At 37.0% G+C, this 19974-nt stretch overlaps 1 protein-coding gene across 1 annotated transcript in view; it reads right to left on the bottom strand.

Annotated features, from left to right (window-relative positions):
* lin28b (lin-28 homolog B (C. elegans)) overlaps nt 1-6702 on the bottom strand; it is a 49117-nt gene extending 42415 nt beyond the window's left edge. The window contains exons 1-2 of the mRNA XM_033991402.2: nt 6610-6702; nt 5066-5271 (exon numbers count right to left, since the gene is read on the bottom strand). Coding sequence (XP_033847293.2) covers nt 5066-5271; nt 6610-6619 — 216 coding nt within the window. The 5' untranslated portion in view covers nt 6620-6702. The remainder of the gene's footprint in view (nt 1-5065; nt 5272-6609) is intronic.
* Nucleotides 6703-19974: the final 13272 nt, after the last annotated feature.

Below are 19974 nucleotides of genomic sequence, written 5' to 3'. Positions count from 1 at the left end.
GATATTTTTCCAAACTGTCCTGCCCTGTTTGAATGTTATGACATTAATGTGCAATAATCCAAGATATGAAACATTATTACTTAATCCAGACTAAAAGTTAAATCAAAACGACATTAAATGAAAACGAAAACAAGGATAAAACCAAGTCAAAAAATAATCCAGGGCTAAAACAAGGATGAAAACAGGGAGTAAAACAAGACCAAACCAGGACTAAAACAAGACTACACCAGGACTAAAACAAGGACTGAAACAAGGACTAAAACAGGGAGTAAAACAAGACCAAACCAGGACTAAAACCAGGACTAAAGCAAGACTAAACCAGGACTAAAACAAGGACTAAAGCAAGACTAAATCAGGACTAAAATGAGGACTAAAAGAAGGACTGAAGCAAGGACTAAACCAGGACTAAAACAAGGACTAAAGCAAGACTAAATCAGGACTAAAACAAGACAAAATCAGGACTAAAACAAGACTAAACCGGGACTAAAATAAGGACTAAAACAAGGACTAAAACAAGACTAAACCAGAACTAAAACAAGGACTAAAACTAAACAACACCCAAACAAGACCAAACCAGGACTAAAACGAGACTAAACCAGGACTAAAACAAGGACAAAAACAAGACTAAATCAAGGACTAAAACAAGGACTAATACAAGACTAAACTAAGACTAAAACAAGACTAAACCAGGACTACAATGAGGACTAAAACAGGACTAAAACAAGGACTAAAATAGGGACTTAAACAAGGACTAAAGCAAGACTAAACCAGGACTAAAATAAGGACTAAAACAAGCCTAAACCAGGACCAAAATAAGGACTAAAACAAGACTAAACCAGGACTAAAATAAGGACTAAAACAAGACTAAACCAGGACTAAAATAAGGACTAAAACAAGGAGTAAAGCAAGGACTAAAACAAGGACTAAAACAAGACTAAACCAGGACTAAAATAAGACTAAACCAGGACTAAAATAAGACTAAACCATGACTAAAACAAGACTAAACCAGGACTAAAACAAGGACTAAAACAGGACTAAAACAAGGACTAAAACAAGACTAAGCCAGGACTAAAACAGGGACTAAAACAAGACTAAACTAAGACTAAAACAAGATTAACCAGGACTAAAACCAGACTAAACCAGGAATGAAACAAGGACTAAAACAGGGACTAAAATAAGACTAAACCAGGACTAAAATAGGGACTAAAACAAGACTAAACCAAGATTAAAACAAGGGCTAAAACAGGGACTAAAACAAGACTAATTTAGGACTAAAACAAGGACTAAAATGAGGACTAAAACAAAACTAAAGAAGGACTAAAACAAGGACTAAACAAGACTAAACCAAGATTAAAACGATTAAAACAAGAACAAAAACAAGACTAAACCAGGTCTAAAACAAGGCTGAACCAGAACTATAACTAGACCTGTCACGATAAAAATTTTTAAGTGCGATATACTTCTAACTTAAATATATACAATAAACAATAATAATGAAACAAAACTATAAAACAGAAATATCCCCCAAAAATATTCTAAATGTACAATATTGTAAAAAAATATATATATGAGCTGCATTAAATAAATGAGTCATAGAAGTTCATGATTCAACTCTCAAAAGCTCTAATCTCATCGTAGTACAAAACTGTCCTACTGGTATAAAGAAAAAGTACTCACGATAAATACTGACCCCGAAAAAGTACTGCTCTATCTGTCATGTATTGCAAGTCGATATAGTATTTATCGTGACAGGCGAAACTATAACAAGGACTACTCTGGAAATCAGGACTGACTCTTTATAGATCAGACGACAACAGAACCTTCATTCATACATTCACTCAGACATTGAAAATCTGTCAAATACACGACTCTATAACATCCCTAAATAAGCACATCTTGTACAAATATACTGATTACATCTTTAAACACCAGCAGAATCTTATTGCACTGGCTGTAAAAACACAACTTGGGACAAAATAACAGTTTGAGATCTCCCAGCTCCCAGCTAAATCTGATATATTTTCTATTTAACTTTCTGTTTACTATAATGAAAAGCCTGGGCTTAACCCGGGGACATGGACAAAAACGTTTGAAATGTCTATGTAAATGTAAATTAAAGTTCCCAAAGTGTTAGGCTTATTAAAATATAACTTGAGAACAATAAAAAAAACTATAAAGTGTTTTGATATACTTTTGATATTGTTCCTTGAATTGAATTAAATGAACTTAATGATGAGGCACATTTCCAATCAAAGAGTATTTTTAAATGGCTAAGAATACATTTTAGGAGACTTTAGGCCTGTCATGATAATCACTATATCGACTTATTGTTCAGTATACGAAACTGGAATAATATTTTTTTAGATAATTATTTATGGTGTTAAATTTTCTTTGCAGTACTGGGATATTTTTGGTTATTTTTTGGTTATAGGATAAAATTTAAGCTGTAAAAGGTTGAATTGATAACTTCTATGACTCATTACAGATGCAAACTAACAAGTAAAACAAGAATTCTGCTGTTTATTTATTACTGACCAAGATTTTTTTCAATATTGTAGATTTCTAAGAGTTTTTGTGGTTTAAATCTAGGCCTGTCATGATAACAAAATTTAAAGAATATACCTCTACAGAGAAATGTAGCAATAAATAATAATACTGAAACTACTTCACACCTCTGACACAAAGCAAGATTATTCCAGTGAAGCTATTTTTAAATATATAGTCTCATTAAAAGGCCTGAGCTGTGGCAAATAAACAGCAGAATGACCTAATAATTAGCCATAGAAGTTATTTATTCAACTTTCTGCATCTTAAATCTTACCTTATTATATAATTACAAAAAAAATCTTCCCATTATTGCAAAGAAATTATGCACATGACAAACACTGAGCCCTAAAATATATTGTTTCAGCTTTCATATATATATGATAAGTCGATATATTGATTTTTTGTGACAAAACTAAAACAAATCTGAAGTAATGTCGTTATTTCAATAGCAGTTTTCAATAGCAAATCCAACTTATTCTGCTTCAAACTTGTAATGTGTTTTTTCCTGATAATAAGTGTTGATATATACATTATTACATCATTTGTTTTTCCACATCCTTTACAAAGGAGCAGGAGAGGAGCTAAACCAGGACTACAACAAGACTAAACCAGGACTACAACAAGACTAAACCAGGACTACAACAAGACTAAACCAGGACTAAAACAAGACTAAACCAGGACTACAACAAGACTAAACCAGGACTACAACAAGACTAAACCAGGACTACAACAAGACTAAACCAGGTCTACAACAAGACTAAACCAGGACTAAAACAAGACTAAACCAGGACTACAACAAGACTAAACCAGGACTACAACAAGACTAAACCAGGACTAAAACAAGACTAAACCAGGACTACAACAAGACTAAACCAGGACTACAACAAGACTAAACCAGGACTACAACAAGACTAAACCAGGTCTACAACAAGACTAAACCAGGACTAAAACAAGACTAAACCAGGACTACAACAAGACTAAACCAGGACTACAACAAGACTAAACCAGGACTACAACAAGACTAAACCAGGACTACAACAAGACTAAACCAGGACTACAACAAGACTAAACCAGGACTAAAACAAGACTAAACCAGGACTACAACAAGACTAAACCAGGACTACAACAAGACTAAACCAGGACTACAACAAGACTAAACCAGGACTAAAACAAGACCAAACCAGGACTATTTTGGAAATCAATCCTGAATCTACGTATTAAAGTTAAATCATTTTGCAAAAACAGTTGTCAAAAATATGGAAAATCAGATACTAATTGATACTAAAACCAGTATTGAAACTAGACACTCATATAAATGATACAATCGATACTGAAAAAGTCTCATTCACAGGACAGAAATGAACCTTTCCTGAATATCTTTAGAATGATTTTGAGCTGTATGTTTCACAAGACACATAGCCTAGTATACACCCATGGACCACTATGAAACTACTGGGCACAGGGATTACACAGATATAAGACACATGGGACTAGAAAAGAAAATATTACCATTTAATGTGGAAAATCACATTCTATTGTCTAAATAATTATCATTGTTGTATCAGAATCGGTATCGGGTACATTTCTCCAGAGAGTGTAAATCTGGCAGAAACAAGACTTAATAACAGATAACAACCATGCAATAAAAAAAATAAAATATATGTTACATTTGTAAATATCCTTGTACTTGCACAACTGCGTTTCATAAACGAAATAGCATCTTAGTGAACTCGTATCAGAGCAAACATATCCAATAACAGTGCATATCCCTTGTTAATAATTTAGTCATTCACAAACAAAAAGCAATTTCATAACAATTTTCAGGCAATAAGGCAACTACAATATGCTATTGACTCTTGAGGATGCTTCCTGCATCTCAAAGCTGTGTCATTTACAAAAAAGTCCCCATCACAAATCCATATCATAAATAAACACTCTGCTCAAAAAAGATTGTTCCTTCTCTCTTATACTGAACAATATAAAATGATCTGGTTAAAAAATGTACCTTAATTACCAGAACTGTCGCCATATTTGTACTTTGAACTTTTACTACAGAAAAAAGCTGTGCAAAAAAGGGTCAAAACTACTCAAACTTATGGTACTAGTCACATTTACATTTTAACATATTGTGCATTAAATGATGTTGTTTTAAATCACAATCTGCATATTCTCTGAGCTCTGGCCAATCACAGCAGGCCAGGCAGAGCTGTTATGTAAATTTAAGGGCTTAGGAACAAGAAGATACAGCAGCGAGACAACCGTGGATAGGGATAATTGTGTTTTGTGCTCTCTGTCTTATGATTTTAAATGTAACTAATTACAATTACATGCTAAGATTATACTCAATTACAAGTACAAGAAGCTGCATCGACTTTAAGTGTTACTTTTACTCAAACTCTACACAAATACACAAACTTTAGCTTTGGTATTTAACTACTTTCCACCCCAGCTCACTCCTCAAACTGTCCACTTTACGCACACGTTTTAGCGCGTGATATTAAGATTAAACCAGCCTTACTTGGTGGACGAAAACATCCATGGGGGGGTCCACGGGGCTGCCTTCGCTGCTGGTCATGGAGATAAATCCAAAGCCCATGCGGACGTTGAACCACTTGCAGAATCCAGTCCCGGCCAGGATCTGCGCTCGTCCCCGCTCCTCGTGCCCCTCGCCCCGGACACTGGACTTGGCGGTCCGGTCCTCCCCGCCGCCTTTACCCGGCCCTCCTGCTTTGACAAAACAAGCGACACAAGCAGCGGGGCAAAGTTAGACTACGATCACAGAGCCAGCACATGGAGACCACGTTTTTACAAAAGCGCTTTTAAGAACGTATAAAAACAATCAAAGAAGCTCTAGAACAGGCTAATGATTTCCCCAGGACTCCCAGAACCCAAAACCTGGACTCAATCAGGACAAAAACAAGGTCCAAAGCCGGATCTAGAACGAGACAGAGCCAGGACTAGAACTAGACTAAACTTGGACTTAACCAGAACTGAAGTAAGATCCAAATCAGATCTAAAAGAAGACTAAACCAGGACTAGACTAAAGCTAAACTAAGACCAAAAGAAGACTAAACCAGGACTAGACTAAAGCTAAACTAAGACCAAAAGAAGACTAAACCAGGGCTAGACTAAAACTAAACTAAGACTAAAAGAAGACTAAACCAGGACTAGACCAAAACTAAACTAAGCGTAAAAAAGACTAAACCAGGACTAGAGCAAGGTCTAAACCAGGTCTAAAAACAAGACTGAACTGAGACGACTTTGGAACCAATTTCGCATATGGTTTAATAGCTCAAAGCAACACATATATACGTAAACTTAAGTAACTGAATCCATGTACCGAAAATACGCACTCCGAATACTAATTTTGCGTAACTCTATCCGCTCCAGTTACTCTTTGATTTAGTTTTGTGCTACGACATCCACAACGGTACAAAGTTGCGTTACCATCCCACTACCACATGGAGATACACATGGAGAGACCACGTTTTACCAAAGCGCGTTAAGGAACAATCGCCAAAACACGTTATAACCACGAGAGAAACGCGAGCAGCGCGTTCAAGACTGCTCGTAATCCTCTATACCACTTTCACGCTGAGATGCATGCATGAATTATTGACCCCCCACACCCCTCCGCCCTCCCCTCCCTTCCCTTCCCGTCCACCTCCTCCTCCTTCTTCTTTCCCCCCCAAAAAAGTTGTTTGCCACTCGCTGACAGATGTTTTCGTCCGAATAGCGCACTCCAAACCGCGACCGGGGCACTTCTGTCACCTACACCGCGGGTTCCGAGCGGTCCCGAAGGCAGGTGGCCCCTCCGCGGACACGTAACAATGCACAGCGCTCCTATAACCGTAGCTGTGATATAAGGTGCACGCTGTATGGAAGAGGGAAGCCGAGCCAGCCACGGCGAGCTCGCGTGTGCATGGTATTTATCTTCGCGTTTTTTTTTCTCCCTTTCGCCGTACGAGAATCGCGTTGCACCTTGCTTTACGATTACGCGCGGGTACAGGAGCGATAACGTGAAGAGAAGGAGGAGAAAAAAAGAATTGGAGAAAGAATAACCTTCGGCCATGTTCCCCTGTCGACCCTCTGCGCCCAAGTTGCAATAGAGAAGAAGCTTCCTTTGCCAACGCGGGCTGCGGTAGTCACCATAAAGCCGACATCCTCGCTGCCTAGTTTCGTTCGCATGGTACGGCGTGCTCGGGTTCGCCTGGCGCGCTTCGGCTCATGTCTCCCTCCCGTGTCTCTCCGTGTCTCCCTGGACTGGTGTTTCCCTCCCGTGCCGTGGTGCTGTGGTGTTTCTGCTGCTGCTGCCGCCGCTGCTGTTGCCCGCTCGCCTGCCTCTCTGTCCGCGCTCTCTCTCTCTCCCTCTCTCTCTCCTCGCCTCTTTTTTCCCTCTTTCTCTCCTGCGCTCTCATTCGCTGGAGAGCTGGCTGTGCCCCGTTCCCGTAGTGAGAACACGTGACTTTGCCAATTACACGCTTTCTTGCTGCTAATTTCTCGGCCTCGCACGTTCGCCGCTGCCGTTGCGCGCCGCGTTTGGACGGTTTGGAGTGGCGAGCCATACGTCGAGCCGTGCGCTTTAAGCTTTACGAGTTCATCCGTAGCTTTTGTGTAACGGGTATCGTATCATAGCTGCAAAACACCATTATCCTCCAAAATAGAGTTAAACGGATTAAACCAGATTATAATTGGATAATTGCGTGATTAGGGAAATAGGGGAAAATGCGTAATTGTCAATGACGCGCGTGGAACAAATGGAATCACGAACCATAGAGAAATAACAATAGCTATAGGAGCGATGAATATGCATGTGCGCGTCAGCCAATGAGAGGAGAGCTCTTCTGTAAGCAGAGGATAGTGTGCATATGGTGAAAACGCACGTGCTTTTAACTGTTATTCTCGTAAAAATACTTCGTTCCGTCGCTCCCAAGTATCCATAAAAAGGTTTAAGTGCGTAAATGTCGAAAATGTCAACGCATCCTCCTTGTAACAACTGGATTCAGAAAGTATGGGCTATACATCAAATGGAGCAGATGATACATTTCTTAAAGATACAAGAAAACACTTATTGTAATTGTTGGAATCTTGTGAATACAATGATATGTGACCTACTTTTCATACAGACAGTGGGTCATTTAATGTGGATATTTCTGTCATCACTTCCCTGTTGGTTTTGGTAAATATCTTAATTCGACGGGAAAAAATAGACGTTTAATGTATGTATATTGATGTAACTTGTTTTATTGTTGAAAAACAAAATTAAAATAAAATTCTAAAACCTGAAATGTCAATAATAATAGTTACAGATGAACAGATACACATAAAGCGAGCATCTTGGTGAGGATCTTTGCTTTAGTTTGAGCCAAACAGTGGACTTTTACCAGTGAAACTAAACAAAAGTGGGAACTCATTTCAAATCCTTACAAATAACTTCCTGGTTTATTAAAATATTATGGAAATTGATACAAAAATGCTTACAACTCAGTAATTAACATTGAATAATTAGCATATATTTAACAGTGTACATTTCCTACTTGTTAATTTGTTTTGTTTTTTAAAAGTCTGTTTTTAATTATTTAGTAGCAGCAGTCCAACATTTTCTCAGACTTATGTAGACTACAGACTAGCTCCGTTTCAGCTGTGCTTTAGCTATATTTATACAAACTTCTTTGGCCAAATGCGCGTTATTCATTACTTAGCCTATTTGTGTGGTAAAAATGGTTACTCCTGATTATTTTAGTCTATAGTGCAAAGAATACAAGCTTTATTGTTAAAATTCCTTTACAGAAAATGACAGAAATACAAATAAGTCTGGGAGCAGTCACTATCACTAAGATGAAGAAAAAAAAACTTTTCTAAAACAGACTAAAATATCTTGTTTCAACTTCATTTGAAAATTGAAGGGCTACAACACAACATGTTAAACTACCTCAAACCAAAATGTCTACAAATAAAAACGAAGGACAGATGTTAAAATGAGAGCACTTTTTTCTATAGTTGTTGGCTGCCATGTTGCCTTACAGCTATTGTGGCTTTAGCTCAGAGTTAGCTTCTTCTTTAGCCTCTAGCTCTTAGCAGCATCACAGTGTCCAGAGACGAGAGAGAGGAGAGGAGAAGGAAGAGAAAGAAAAGAGAGAGGGGGAGGAGAGAGGGAGGAGAGGAAAGGAGGAGAGAGAGAGAGAGAGGGAGAGGAGGGCTGAACTCACGGCTCAGGAATGTCTGTGAAAACCCAGAAAAACAAACCCAAGTTTAAAAAAAGAAGAAAAAAAAGAGAAAAACGTGGATGTCTTCTGGTCACATGATGCTCCACTTGTCATATTCAAATCAATACAAGCGCGACTTAGGTCCGGACCTGTGCCAGAAGAAATCCTGCCCGGAATTTGACTGGAAAAAACAGGAGGAAAGCACATTTTCAGACAGGGAAAACTGATGACAATTCTTATAGTAAAGATTCAGATGTTTCAGCATCAGTTCAATGTGTAGATCCAAGTAAATATGTTGCAAGATTAATCGTAAACAAATCCGATGAACTTAATTAGCAACCCGGAAACGCTGCAATTGTTTGAAGTACAGTCATTTATATCACCAACAACAAAATGTCCTGTTTTATTCTGTGTAAAAACATCTTAACCCTGTAGTTTAGATCTGTACAAACATGTTCTGAAATGTGACTCTTATATTAGTTTGTCAGTTCAGATTTCAGTCTTTTGTAAATTCTTCTGGACGCTTTTAAAATGTGAACTTTGAACTGAATCCTTTTACTAAAACATAAATTGTAAATCTACTCACAAATCCAATTGTTCTCAGAAGGATCACAGTTTGAGACTTTCCCAAATTGTTCAGCCGTGTGATAAAATATGATTAGTTATGATATAGCAGTGTTTAAATAACAGTATATCTACATTGTAAATAAGTACAACATGGCGTCAGTATTTCAACTTGAATAAAAAAACACTGTATTCAAAATGTTAGCAGAAAAATGCATGATGTAAAGCAAGTTAATGCAAGATACAAGTACATATTGTAGTAGAAGTACTAACTGAAGAGGACATTTGTTAAGTCATTTTGTCCCGTTAGATTTAAAGGTACTTAACAGAGAACAATGGGATCAGAAACTGCATTTTTACTCATATAAATCTAAAAAAAACAACTAAAACCTATTAAATCTGGATAAAAGTGTACAGAAACTATTCAAGAACGAGAATATCTGAAAAACTCAATTTTGACAGACCTTTATAATTCAAATGGGACAATTATACAAGCAAATTATACAACAAAACTGAATAAGACTGGGGTTACTCCTGCAAACGTTTACATTTAGAAACTCAGAGTAATAGTAATATATTGTGACTTGGGATGAACGATTTGGGAAAAATATCTAATTGCAATTCTGTATGTTTTAACAAGAGGATTACTAATACTCAGAACATGTTTGTACAGATCTAAACTACAGGGTTAGACATTTTTATGGAGACTAAAACAAGAGATTTTGTTGTTTGTGGAGAATATTATTGTACGTTTTGTCCAGTTGACAGATTTAACTTCGGCTTTTACTATTAGTGTACTTGAAAAACTGCAGTCTTTGATTTACTTGCTTCCATTCAAATTTTGATTCATATTTGATTGTGATTCATCTTTTGCCCTGATTGTGACTTTGTCTTCTGTCTTTTCTGTGGTTTGGTAATTGAAAAAATATTTGGAAACGCTCATACTCATTCCTCCGCGTTAGTCACTACGAATGAGTCAACGTAAAGTATTTAATTTTTTTTTTATATATATATCTGTACTCGAAAATGAAAAGTTCTGAAACAGTTTAGACAATCGACGTTTACTTTCTCTAACATGGCGGCTCCTTTAACATTTCTGTAAACACATAAGTTTAAAATGTCGTATTAATGGAGGTTGTATCCTTAGACGGCCCCTTGCTTCTGTTTGAGGAGACTGAGGGCTTCCAAGAACAGCACATGCTTTAAGTTCCACCATGAGTCACTGCAATGAGTCACACGCAACTATGTTTAAATATGAAAATATGAGAAATGCAAGGATTTTTAACATTCCCAGAAACGTAGACCGGTATTTGATCAGTAATTACAACAACGACCGACCGCCGCGCGCTGAGATGCAAGTCAAGACTGTGAATGTAAACTCAAAATGATCCTGATATTATTAATTAGTGAATATATTGTCAGCATATTAGCCCTTGATTTGTGTTAGTTTGATGAGGAAAATTAGTATCGGTAGGTAGAGTAGAGAATTGTACTCAAGTTACTTCAAGTGCAAAGTAGTCCAAGAAATGCCTCGAGTAGGAGTAAGAAAGTACTACTCGAGTAAAGAGTAACTGTCGGAAAGTAACATCTGAATTATCATTTTAATAAGTTAATGTAAAGTTATTGGGAAGGACAAAACATTAAATAAAGCACAAAATCTGGTCTTTTCAAAGGACAGACACAAAAATGAGAGAAACTGAATAATATCTGGAGGAGCTACAAGAAACACAAATGTTCAAGTCATTACGCTATGTTACACTGTACTATAGATTACTCAAGTAGAAGTAAAAGTATCTAGTCTGGAAACTACTCTGCGAAGGACAAATATTTCAAAAAAATAAATGTACCTGAGTAAATGTAACTACACGTCTATTACTAGTTGTAACAAGTCATTTTAAGCTTTATCTTATCGTCTAATGACAATATCAAACACCCACATCATTTCACAGCGAGTTTAAAACAGCCACAAACACCACACATCCAACGTATCAAATCATTTCTTTCGTTTCTCATACTATAACTGTCCCACAGATATTAAGGTTTTCCAAGGAACTTTCCCAAAAACTAAAAATAAAGTTCGTTTTTCAAGAAATTCTTCAAAAAATTGATTCCCCAAATTAAGTTTTATAGCAAAAGTCAAAGTTAAATCTATCAAATTAATTTTAACAAACCGATATTCAAGTCGAAGAGGGCTGAAAGATTTAGAAAAAACGTTGTAACTTCAAGGACTTGGACCTTATAGGACCTTGCGTTCTATCTCTATGCTGTTTAGCTAAATACTTGGTAACGTGCTCATTTCAACACTTAAAATTGTGTTTCTTTTATAGTTCATCGTTCAGCTCTCGTGTTAAATCAAAAGGTGCAAACGTGTCCATTTTGTGCCATAAAAAACGTCTTCCCTCTGAAATTCAAATCAGGGCTGTACAATTATGGGAAAAAATATAATTGCGATTTTTTTGGGACAAATTTTGAGGTTCGATTTGTGATTTATGTTGAAAAGTAAAAATGCACATTGTAAACTACTGTAGGACCATTAATATTTGAGAGTTTGTAGAGGTCAAACTACAGGCACAAGATGATTTTTCCATTAAAAAACAGATATATTTTCTGTTTGCAGAGGGCATTCTTTTAAATAATTACATCCTTTGCTCCATCTTGCATTGTGTTTTCGATTAGATTTTTATATATTGTGCAATCCTATTGTTCACAGCTATTTTGCGCATTTCCAGCTTTGTGGGAACCTTAAGGAGAGCTTGCTTCGCTCCAACCCCTCGCGCGGTCACCCAAGGCCAGGCACCCGATCAACAACAACCTCCTCTCCCCTCCACTCTCTTCACCTCCTCCTCCTCTACCTCCGTAAACTCATCCACAAGCGCTACCTTATCTGCGTCGCTTCTCACGAGGTTATTCCCGGTTACGACACGAACTAGGCAGGGGGAAAAAAAGGGAAAAAAGGTAGAAAAACATGGTAGAGGTATGCAACAACAAGCGCTCATCTCCGCTCCCCCCTCGTCGCCCCTCCCCTACCCGTGTAAGGCCCAGAGCTCCTCCTCCAGGAAACGCACACCCTTAGCCCCGCCCCCCACGCCCATACAAGGCCTGTTTGTGAAGAAGCCTGGGGAGAGGAGGAGTAGGCCTCTGGTCTGCGGTGCGAGAAGGGAGAGGATTGCAAGGATTGTCAAAATAAGGTGACGCAAATACTTGTTGTCGGACAAAAAGTTGCGTAAAACTGTAAAAAGTTCTGACTACACTCAAAAGAATTAAGATATAAGTAGATATATTGTGTAGTAGTAGCAGTTAAATAAATGTAAAGTACTTTTTGAAGTGCAATGTATTAGTATTGGTGTAAAAATAATCCAAACATAGAATTAACATCAGCAATAAAAAAGCCTATTTAGGGAATATGTATTTTTAGTATCAGGAATATCTTTTCCAGACCATACACTGTTAGGAACTAAAAGTAGTGTATTTCAGAGACTCATATTTTGCATGCAAGTTACTTTTTTAATAGAACAAAAGTACTTTTTAGTAAACAGTGTTAGTAGTAGTGCTCAGCCTAATGGACCAGAGGGTAGTATGCCTTTGTACATTGTCAGAGGTAATTTTGAGAAAGTATATTTCTAAGTACATATTTTTACATGTACTACAATCAGGAAGTCCTGCTGTTTTGTATCTTGTATTTTTAGTCGACTGAAATTTGCTTTCAAGGCAAACTGTAATATTAAAGCACTGAGTAATCCTGGTTCAGTGCTAAATGATTCTTTGTTATGGCAATTTTTCTGATAAGCAGTGTGATTGTAATTGAAATTGTGATTTATGTTTTAGAGGATTCTGTTCAAAGTTCACATTTTAAACTCAACAACAATTGATGACTGACTAAAACCGACAAACTAATACACGAATCACATTTCAGGACATGTTTGTACAGATCTAAACTACAGGGTTAGACATTTATATGCAGAACAAAACAGGAGATTTTGTTGTTTGTGGAGGAAATTACTTTTGGGATTTGATAATTGTGTCCATTCAAATTGTAATTTTGACTGACAATCACACGCAATCACAATTAATTTAGCAGTCGAAAATAGGAAACCACAAACACTGGAAGTTTAGAGGTAAAATATATAGTAGTATGCTCCATAAAAAGCATCTAACTGCTGCTCCAAAAAAAAAAGGATTTAAATTAAAAATGTAATATTTTGAGTTCCTCTTGGCTCTGCTTGAATCTCCAGCACATACAGATGTTACAAACAAAGCAATGTTGTCACAGATAATAAACTGATGCTTCAATTCAAACAGAAGAGCTCATTTCCTCCTCATCTCTATGTCTGTGCTGTCAGCCAATCACAGCTCGCTTCCTCTCTCTCAACCAATCAAATCTGAAGGCACTCATTTCATATGCACTCCCTCCTCCTTCATTCTGCCGTTCTAGCTCTGACCCTCATCTGCCCATCTCCACTGCAGCAGCAGAACCATCAGCCTCTTCAGCCTCTCTGTCTCCTCCTCTTTGTTACCATATTATTTCCCTCCATCTGTCTCTATCTATTTTTGCCGGTCCAGGTTTTAATTGGCTAAACGGCCAAGCTTAGTGAAATGCAGACAACAGAAGCTTTCATTCTTTGATAATAACTGACTCATGTACCAGTATGTGACGTTCTGCAGGTGGAACATCACCCGCATGATTCCATGGAAACACAAAGTTAAGGCCATACTTCGGAACATTCCCCATGGAGATAGATGTTTTATGCCATACTGTGGAATATTATTGCCAAAGAAAGAACATTTCCATGGAAACAAGCAGGAATAGACCCTCATCCAGGCCAAATAGGAGTCATGTTTGTGGAGATGCAAGCCTGCGCAGAGTAAAGACAGAGAGCAATAAACACAACCAAAATGGAAAAAAAAATGCTTTTATTGCAGTAGGGTTGTCAAAAGTATCCGAAATGAGATACTAATTGACACTAAAACTATCAAAACTAGATTCATTTGATCAAGTGTCGATACTGAAAAATATCACATTACAGGACAAGATCTAGCTTTCCTGAACAGTTCTGATATGATTTTGAGTTTTATTATAACAAATATAAGACCTCATCCAAAGATAGAATATAAAAATGACCTACTATGTAAAAAGTAGCATTTTTTCTTAATTGTGGTACCCTAATCGATATCGAGTGAATTCCTTAGTATCGAAAATGAGCTTGTACTTTTAATATCGTGACAACACTATAATGCAGTCTATTTTCTGATTAAAGTTACATGGTGGGGTTTTAATTAACAAATGTCAAGTTGGAATATTAAACGCACAAACATACAAAAATACTACTAGGCCATATTTTGTGTTTTTTAGGAGAAATATGCTATGGCCCATCTACAAAGTTACAATCTATCAGTAATTATCAGCAGCATATTGGCCAATTACAGCTCTGACAATTTATCAGAATAATTATGGCTAAGTCAAATAATTGTAATAAGCTCTGTGCACAACAGCACCTGACAGGCAGTGACAGAGAGCTGTGTGTGGATGTCACTGACAACATGTTAAACACGACACAAATAAAATGAATACTTCACCAGAGGACACAAAGAGACATGTCTGTGTCTTAATGCTAACGCTAATGCTAATATAATTATTAACAACACCACAAACAGAAGTATTCTACATATAAAAAATAATTAGCTAGTCCTTTTTTATTAATTTTAAAAGATTGTTTATTTTATGTTTTCTGATTTTAATGAAACTGACTGTTAGCTTTGAGATGCAGTGAGCTAGCTATGCACAGAGACTATTATATTTTTGTGATCTGGACAATATACAGACTGCAAATTACATAATAAAAAAATACGTTAAATAAAAAAAAAACTATATATATACATATACATGTGTGTGTGTGTGTGTGTGTATATATATATATATATATATATATATATATATATATATATATATATATATATATATATATATATATATATATATATATATATATATATGTATGTATATACATACCATTTGACTATTAACATGACCCATAGTTGCAGCCCTAACACAGTGGCACAGTGTGTGTATAGTTTTACTTTTAACACTGCATCAATAGTTATTGTTATCTTCAAGGCTACTGACAGGGCGAGTGGCAGAGAGGATTGTGGGTAAACGGTGTGTAGGAGTAGAAGACAGGAGAGTGGGTTAGACTTACACAAACAGGAAACTTCTGCCCTGCTCTGATCAGCCAGAGTCACATGAGGTACTACTACTACTAATACTACTACTAGTACAACTACAACTACTGCATCTACTACTACTGCCAGGGATGGCTGCTGTTAGAACTGAGAAAAAAAGGGGGAACAAGACTACACCAATAGTTACTTTGAGCCATAGTCAAAATGCAGATTTTAATCCAGATTTAGTCCTTTGTACTGGTCAGTGATCAGTTGGGTCTGTAATGGAGAAGTCCACAGACAAACCTCTGACACTAAAAACATGTGGTTTGGAGCAGATGCCAGACTTTGAAGCAAGAAATCAAACATTTTTATTTGTTTTAATGAGACAAAATCAAACCGAATCAAAAATTGTGATTGATCAATAAGAGGAAAAAGAAAACTGATAGTCATATGAGCAGTGTTAAGTAATCAATCAGTCTGTTTATGCAGGGACACACAGGGAGGGCATCTGACACACGGGGAGGGCATCTGACACACGGGGAGGGCATCTGACACACAGGGAGGGCATCTGACACACAGGGAGGGCATCTGACACACGGGAACATTTCAGAACATGTTTGTAAGGGTCTAAACTACATGGTTAGCAGTTTTTACATAAGGTAAGACCTCATGGAGATAATATAAATGTCCCTGAGGGACATTACATTACCTAAATACTTCATTTTCAGTTTGCACAATATCTCATTCACCAGTGTTCTGGTACCTACTTTGCTGTTGTAGCAAACAACTCAATATTAGGCCTACAATACAACTTTCCCAGTCTTATATTCAGGTACTAATGCACTGGGAGGATTACAAAATACTGTTTTACTTACCTATTATTTAGAAGTAATACATTCACATTCTTGAGTATACTGTAGACTGAAGTCACCTGTGGTTATAGTGTAGAAAATAGTGTTGCCTACTATAGTTACAAAGGCCTAAAAAGCTTTGACTTAAGAAAAGCCTACTATAGTCTTGAAATGTTGGAGTTCTCACGCAGTACTTTGGTTAAATTTCACTTATTTTGTATAACATCTAAGGTCTATTAGTAAAAAAATGTGTCACATTCATATTAACCACTTTATTTATAGTAAGATCTTACTGAACAAAAACTGGGCAAAACTTCAGTTCAAGCACTGGAGCTGGGAAATATGACAAAAATGTCCTCATATTTTTGTCCTGATTTTCAATTTGATTTAGTCTTATTTAAACATAAAAAAAAAACTTTCAACATTAATTTTGAGATGATAAATGGTACAAACTTTAAATTAGAACTAAAAGATATACCGCAATTGAATGAAAATCGCTATTTAAATTACCACAATTACATAAATGCAAAACTACAATTATTTAAGTTGCATATTTTTTGAGCAAACAAACAAAATATCAAGTCTCACAAATACATAAAACCCTGCTAACCCTCCTCAAACACACAAATATGTTTGCATCAATTTAATTGATTAATCACCACAAATTGATTATTGAAATAATTGTAAACTAATTTATCAAGCAAATTATCGTTAACTGGTCTAGACACAGGCTCCAAAACATGCTGTAAACTGAGAGAAGAAGCATTAGGACTGGGACAGAGCTGTAACAACAGGAAACATGGACATTTTGTGTTTTTGATTAAAAAAAAACTGCACCAGGATGTCCTCAAGCACTTTTACTTCAGCTTTATCTGGGTAAAACTGAGCAAAAGTCTCATATTCATGGCCTTTTGGGGTTTGAAACAACTACAACGCTAGATTAATCGATTAGCAAAATAACTGTTTGCTGCAGCCCTATCTGAAATGCATGGGATTCTTGGATTAGTTTAGTCTCTCAGATCTTAACGCTCCAGGGCATGTTTAGAAAATGAACTCTGAACAGAATTCTTCAATTAAAACAAGACAATTTAAAATCTAATTGCAATATTTGTTAGAAAAATCTGAATTGGATATTTCAGCCCTACTTTTAATCACTGCCATTGTGCACATAAAAACACCATCCTCCAAACCACATGTTTTTACTGACAGAGGATTGGGTGTAGACCTCTATTAAAAAGACCCAAGCTGAACTCACTCACTGAACATCAGACATGACTGAATCTCTACTTTAATTCAAACTGCACAGCCCTACATAGATCAGTACTCACCAAATACTTACACTTTTGTTGCCCACTGCTTATTACTTTGTTATTATGAAGTAACAATACCCCACTTGGATACTTTTGCCTCATCAGTCCACCTTAAAAACAACACTTTGCTTGTTTCTATTACATCAATAACGTTCTGATATCAACCACCACTACTTAAAAATCACCCTACTACAATATCTACACTCCAAAACCACTTATACTGTCTGGAAACGTACTATTACGCATGGACTCCAGTGCGTTTTGGAGACATGCTTTTGGCTCCGGCTTCACCCCAGCTAACCTTTCCCAGCCCCCACCCATCGCCCTATCGTCTCCCGCAGGAAATCTCCGCCAGTTTGCGTCCTCCCGGTTCAAAGGGTTCACCGGGTTCGTCTAAGGCTGTTTTCTCTTCCCCTAAAACCGCTCTTGTCTCTCGTTTACATCATGCATTCCAGACACCAAACCTTCAATGTCATATTTTTTTAAACGAGGTGGGGGTAAACATGAACGAAAGAGAACAATTGTGTGCACCCCCTGACTCCTAACCTGCAAAATAAACGAGATTTAACTAATTTACGATGTATTAACTGCACAAAAACGGGAATTTATTGCATACACGTCTCCAAAAGTGACTTCATTTCGATTTACGCGCGGGGCCTTATGGTTGTACAACATGCAGGCTCCAAATTTCTAAACCCCAAATTACAATTGCAAATTTCAACTTTTATACTTCACTTTCTCTTTTACATCTTGCAGATTTCGTTTATAAATATTTTAAATTAACGAAAATATTCTAATGTTTTGGCAAATGCGTAAGTTTACCACGTGCCTGATTAAGTATAGCCCAATACTTACCCCAAAAGCCAACGCCATTCTTCATGATTCTTCAGAAAGACAAGATAAAAAGCGAGTCTAAAATCACGCGATATCTTCTGGAACACATCTACTTCTGTGTACCTTAAACCTGTACGTTTTCACGTTTTAAAAACAGATTAAACACCACATGATACTGTCATTTAACAGGGAGAGCTTGCTTTAAGTTTTACCAAGGAAAAAACAACCAGCCATAATGACATCGGTGCGCTTTTTACGCGTAATTTTAAAGACCTGACCATCGCTTCACGCGGACACATCCCCCATAGGAGTAAACAAGACCAAATAACTCAATGGCAATATCAGTGACGTCACAGAGGGGGGAGGTTATTGGGGAATGCGCCTGAAAGGCCCGGTGCGTCTTAAAACTACTCACAATGGGAACAAAATTCATCTACTTTTCTGTTGGTTCCGGGTTTTTAGTTTTGTTTACATTTTCTCCTTGTTCACGCGAGGTAAGTTTGTTGTTTTATATTTGTGTTTGTATTATTTTAGCTTGAGCTAGAGATGGGAATTTCCTGCACCCACCCCCACTGATAGGATTTCAATAGACTTTTGGTTCTGGTGCTACACGAGGATTTTGTTGACCAACTTTTACGCACAAATTCAAGAAAATAACGCTATAACGCATTTTACCTTTGCCATATGAGAAAGAACTGCCTAATTATAAATTCTGTTATATAGGTAAAATAAATAAATACATTGCAGATCAGCCTATATTAAGATTTTCCCCACATTAAAAGGCAACAAAAGCTTCTTTAAAAGATTTCATAGTCGTAAAGTTGGATATGTGCGTAACTCGTGCGTAATTGCGCGTTGTATTAACTTGTTCCCATATTAAGACCGATTATAGTGACACAGTAATGGTAATAAAAATAATACATGCTAATTATAAGCATCTTTCTAACACCAAATGTCATTTTACAAAGCATAAACACAATACAAACTACATTAATACAATTATAAGAACATTAAACAGCGTATGCTAATCTAAAATGGTGAAAATAATTTTATTACTAACAACCCCCGCCAAATTAACAAATGGAGGCGAATAAAATATGTGTTTCTAAGCTTAAAATAAAAACAAAATAAAAACATTGAGACGTTTGAAAGCGTAGTTAAATGTTTATAGATCCGGGACTCACCTGTGGAGGAAGTGGACATGCTCTGTTGTCTAAATAAGGTCAGGCACCGGTTCGTTCGTGGTTCGTGTCCCGCGTGGTCTGGTTTGGGTCCGTGGACAGTCCGGACTGCCTCTGGTGCTCCGGTGCTCTGGCTCTCGTTACATGTTACGGTAAACTTTGAAGCCGACTGGAATCGCGGAGGTTTTCCGTGGATGAATCATTGATGGCGGCGCGGTAAGGCGAGAGGCGCGGGCGCACATTTCCAAACGTGACGCTCCAGATTGACTGTACACTGAAATCTGCCCTCTGTCCCTGGAACTGGACTAGGCTAAAAAGCACA

The sequence above is a fragment of the Periophthalmus magnuspinnatus genome, chromosome 24 (genome assembly GCF_009829125.3).
Source record: "Periophthalmus magnuspinnatus isolate fPerMag1 chromosome 24, fPerMag1.2.pri, whole genome shotgun sequence".
In the NCBI taxonomy this organism is placed as follows: domain Eukaryota; kingdom Metazoa; phylum Chordata; class Actinopteri; order Gobiiformes; family Gobiidae; genus Periophthalmus; species Periophthalmus magnuspinnatus.
The sequence above is the reverse complement of the archived record's forward strand: the minus strand, read 5'-3'. Positions and strand labels throughout refer to the sequence as shown.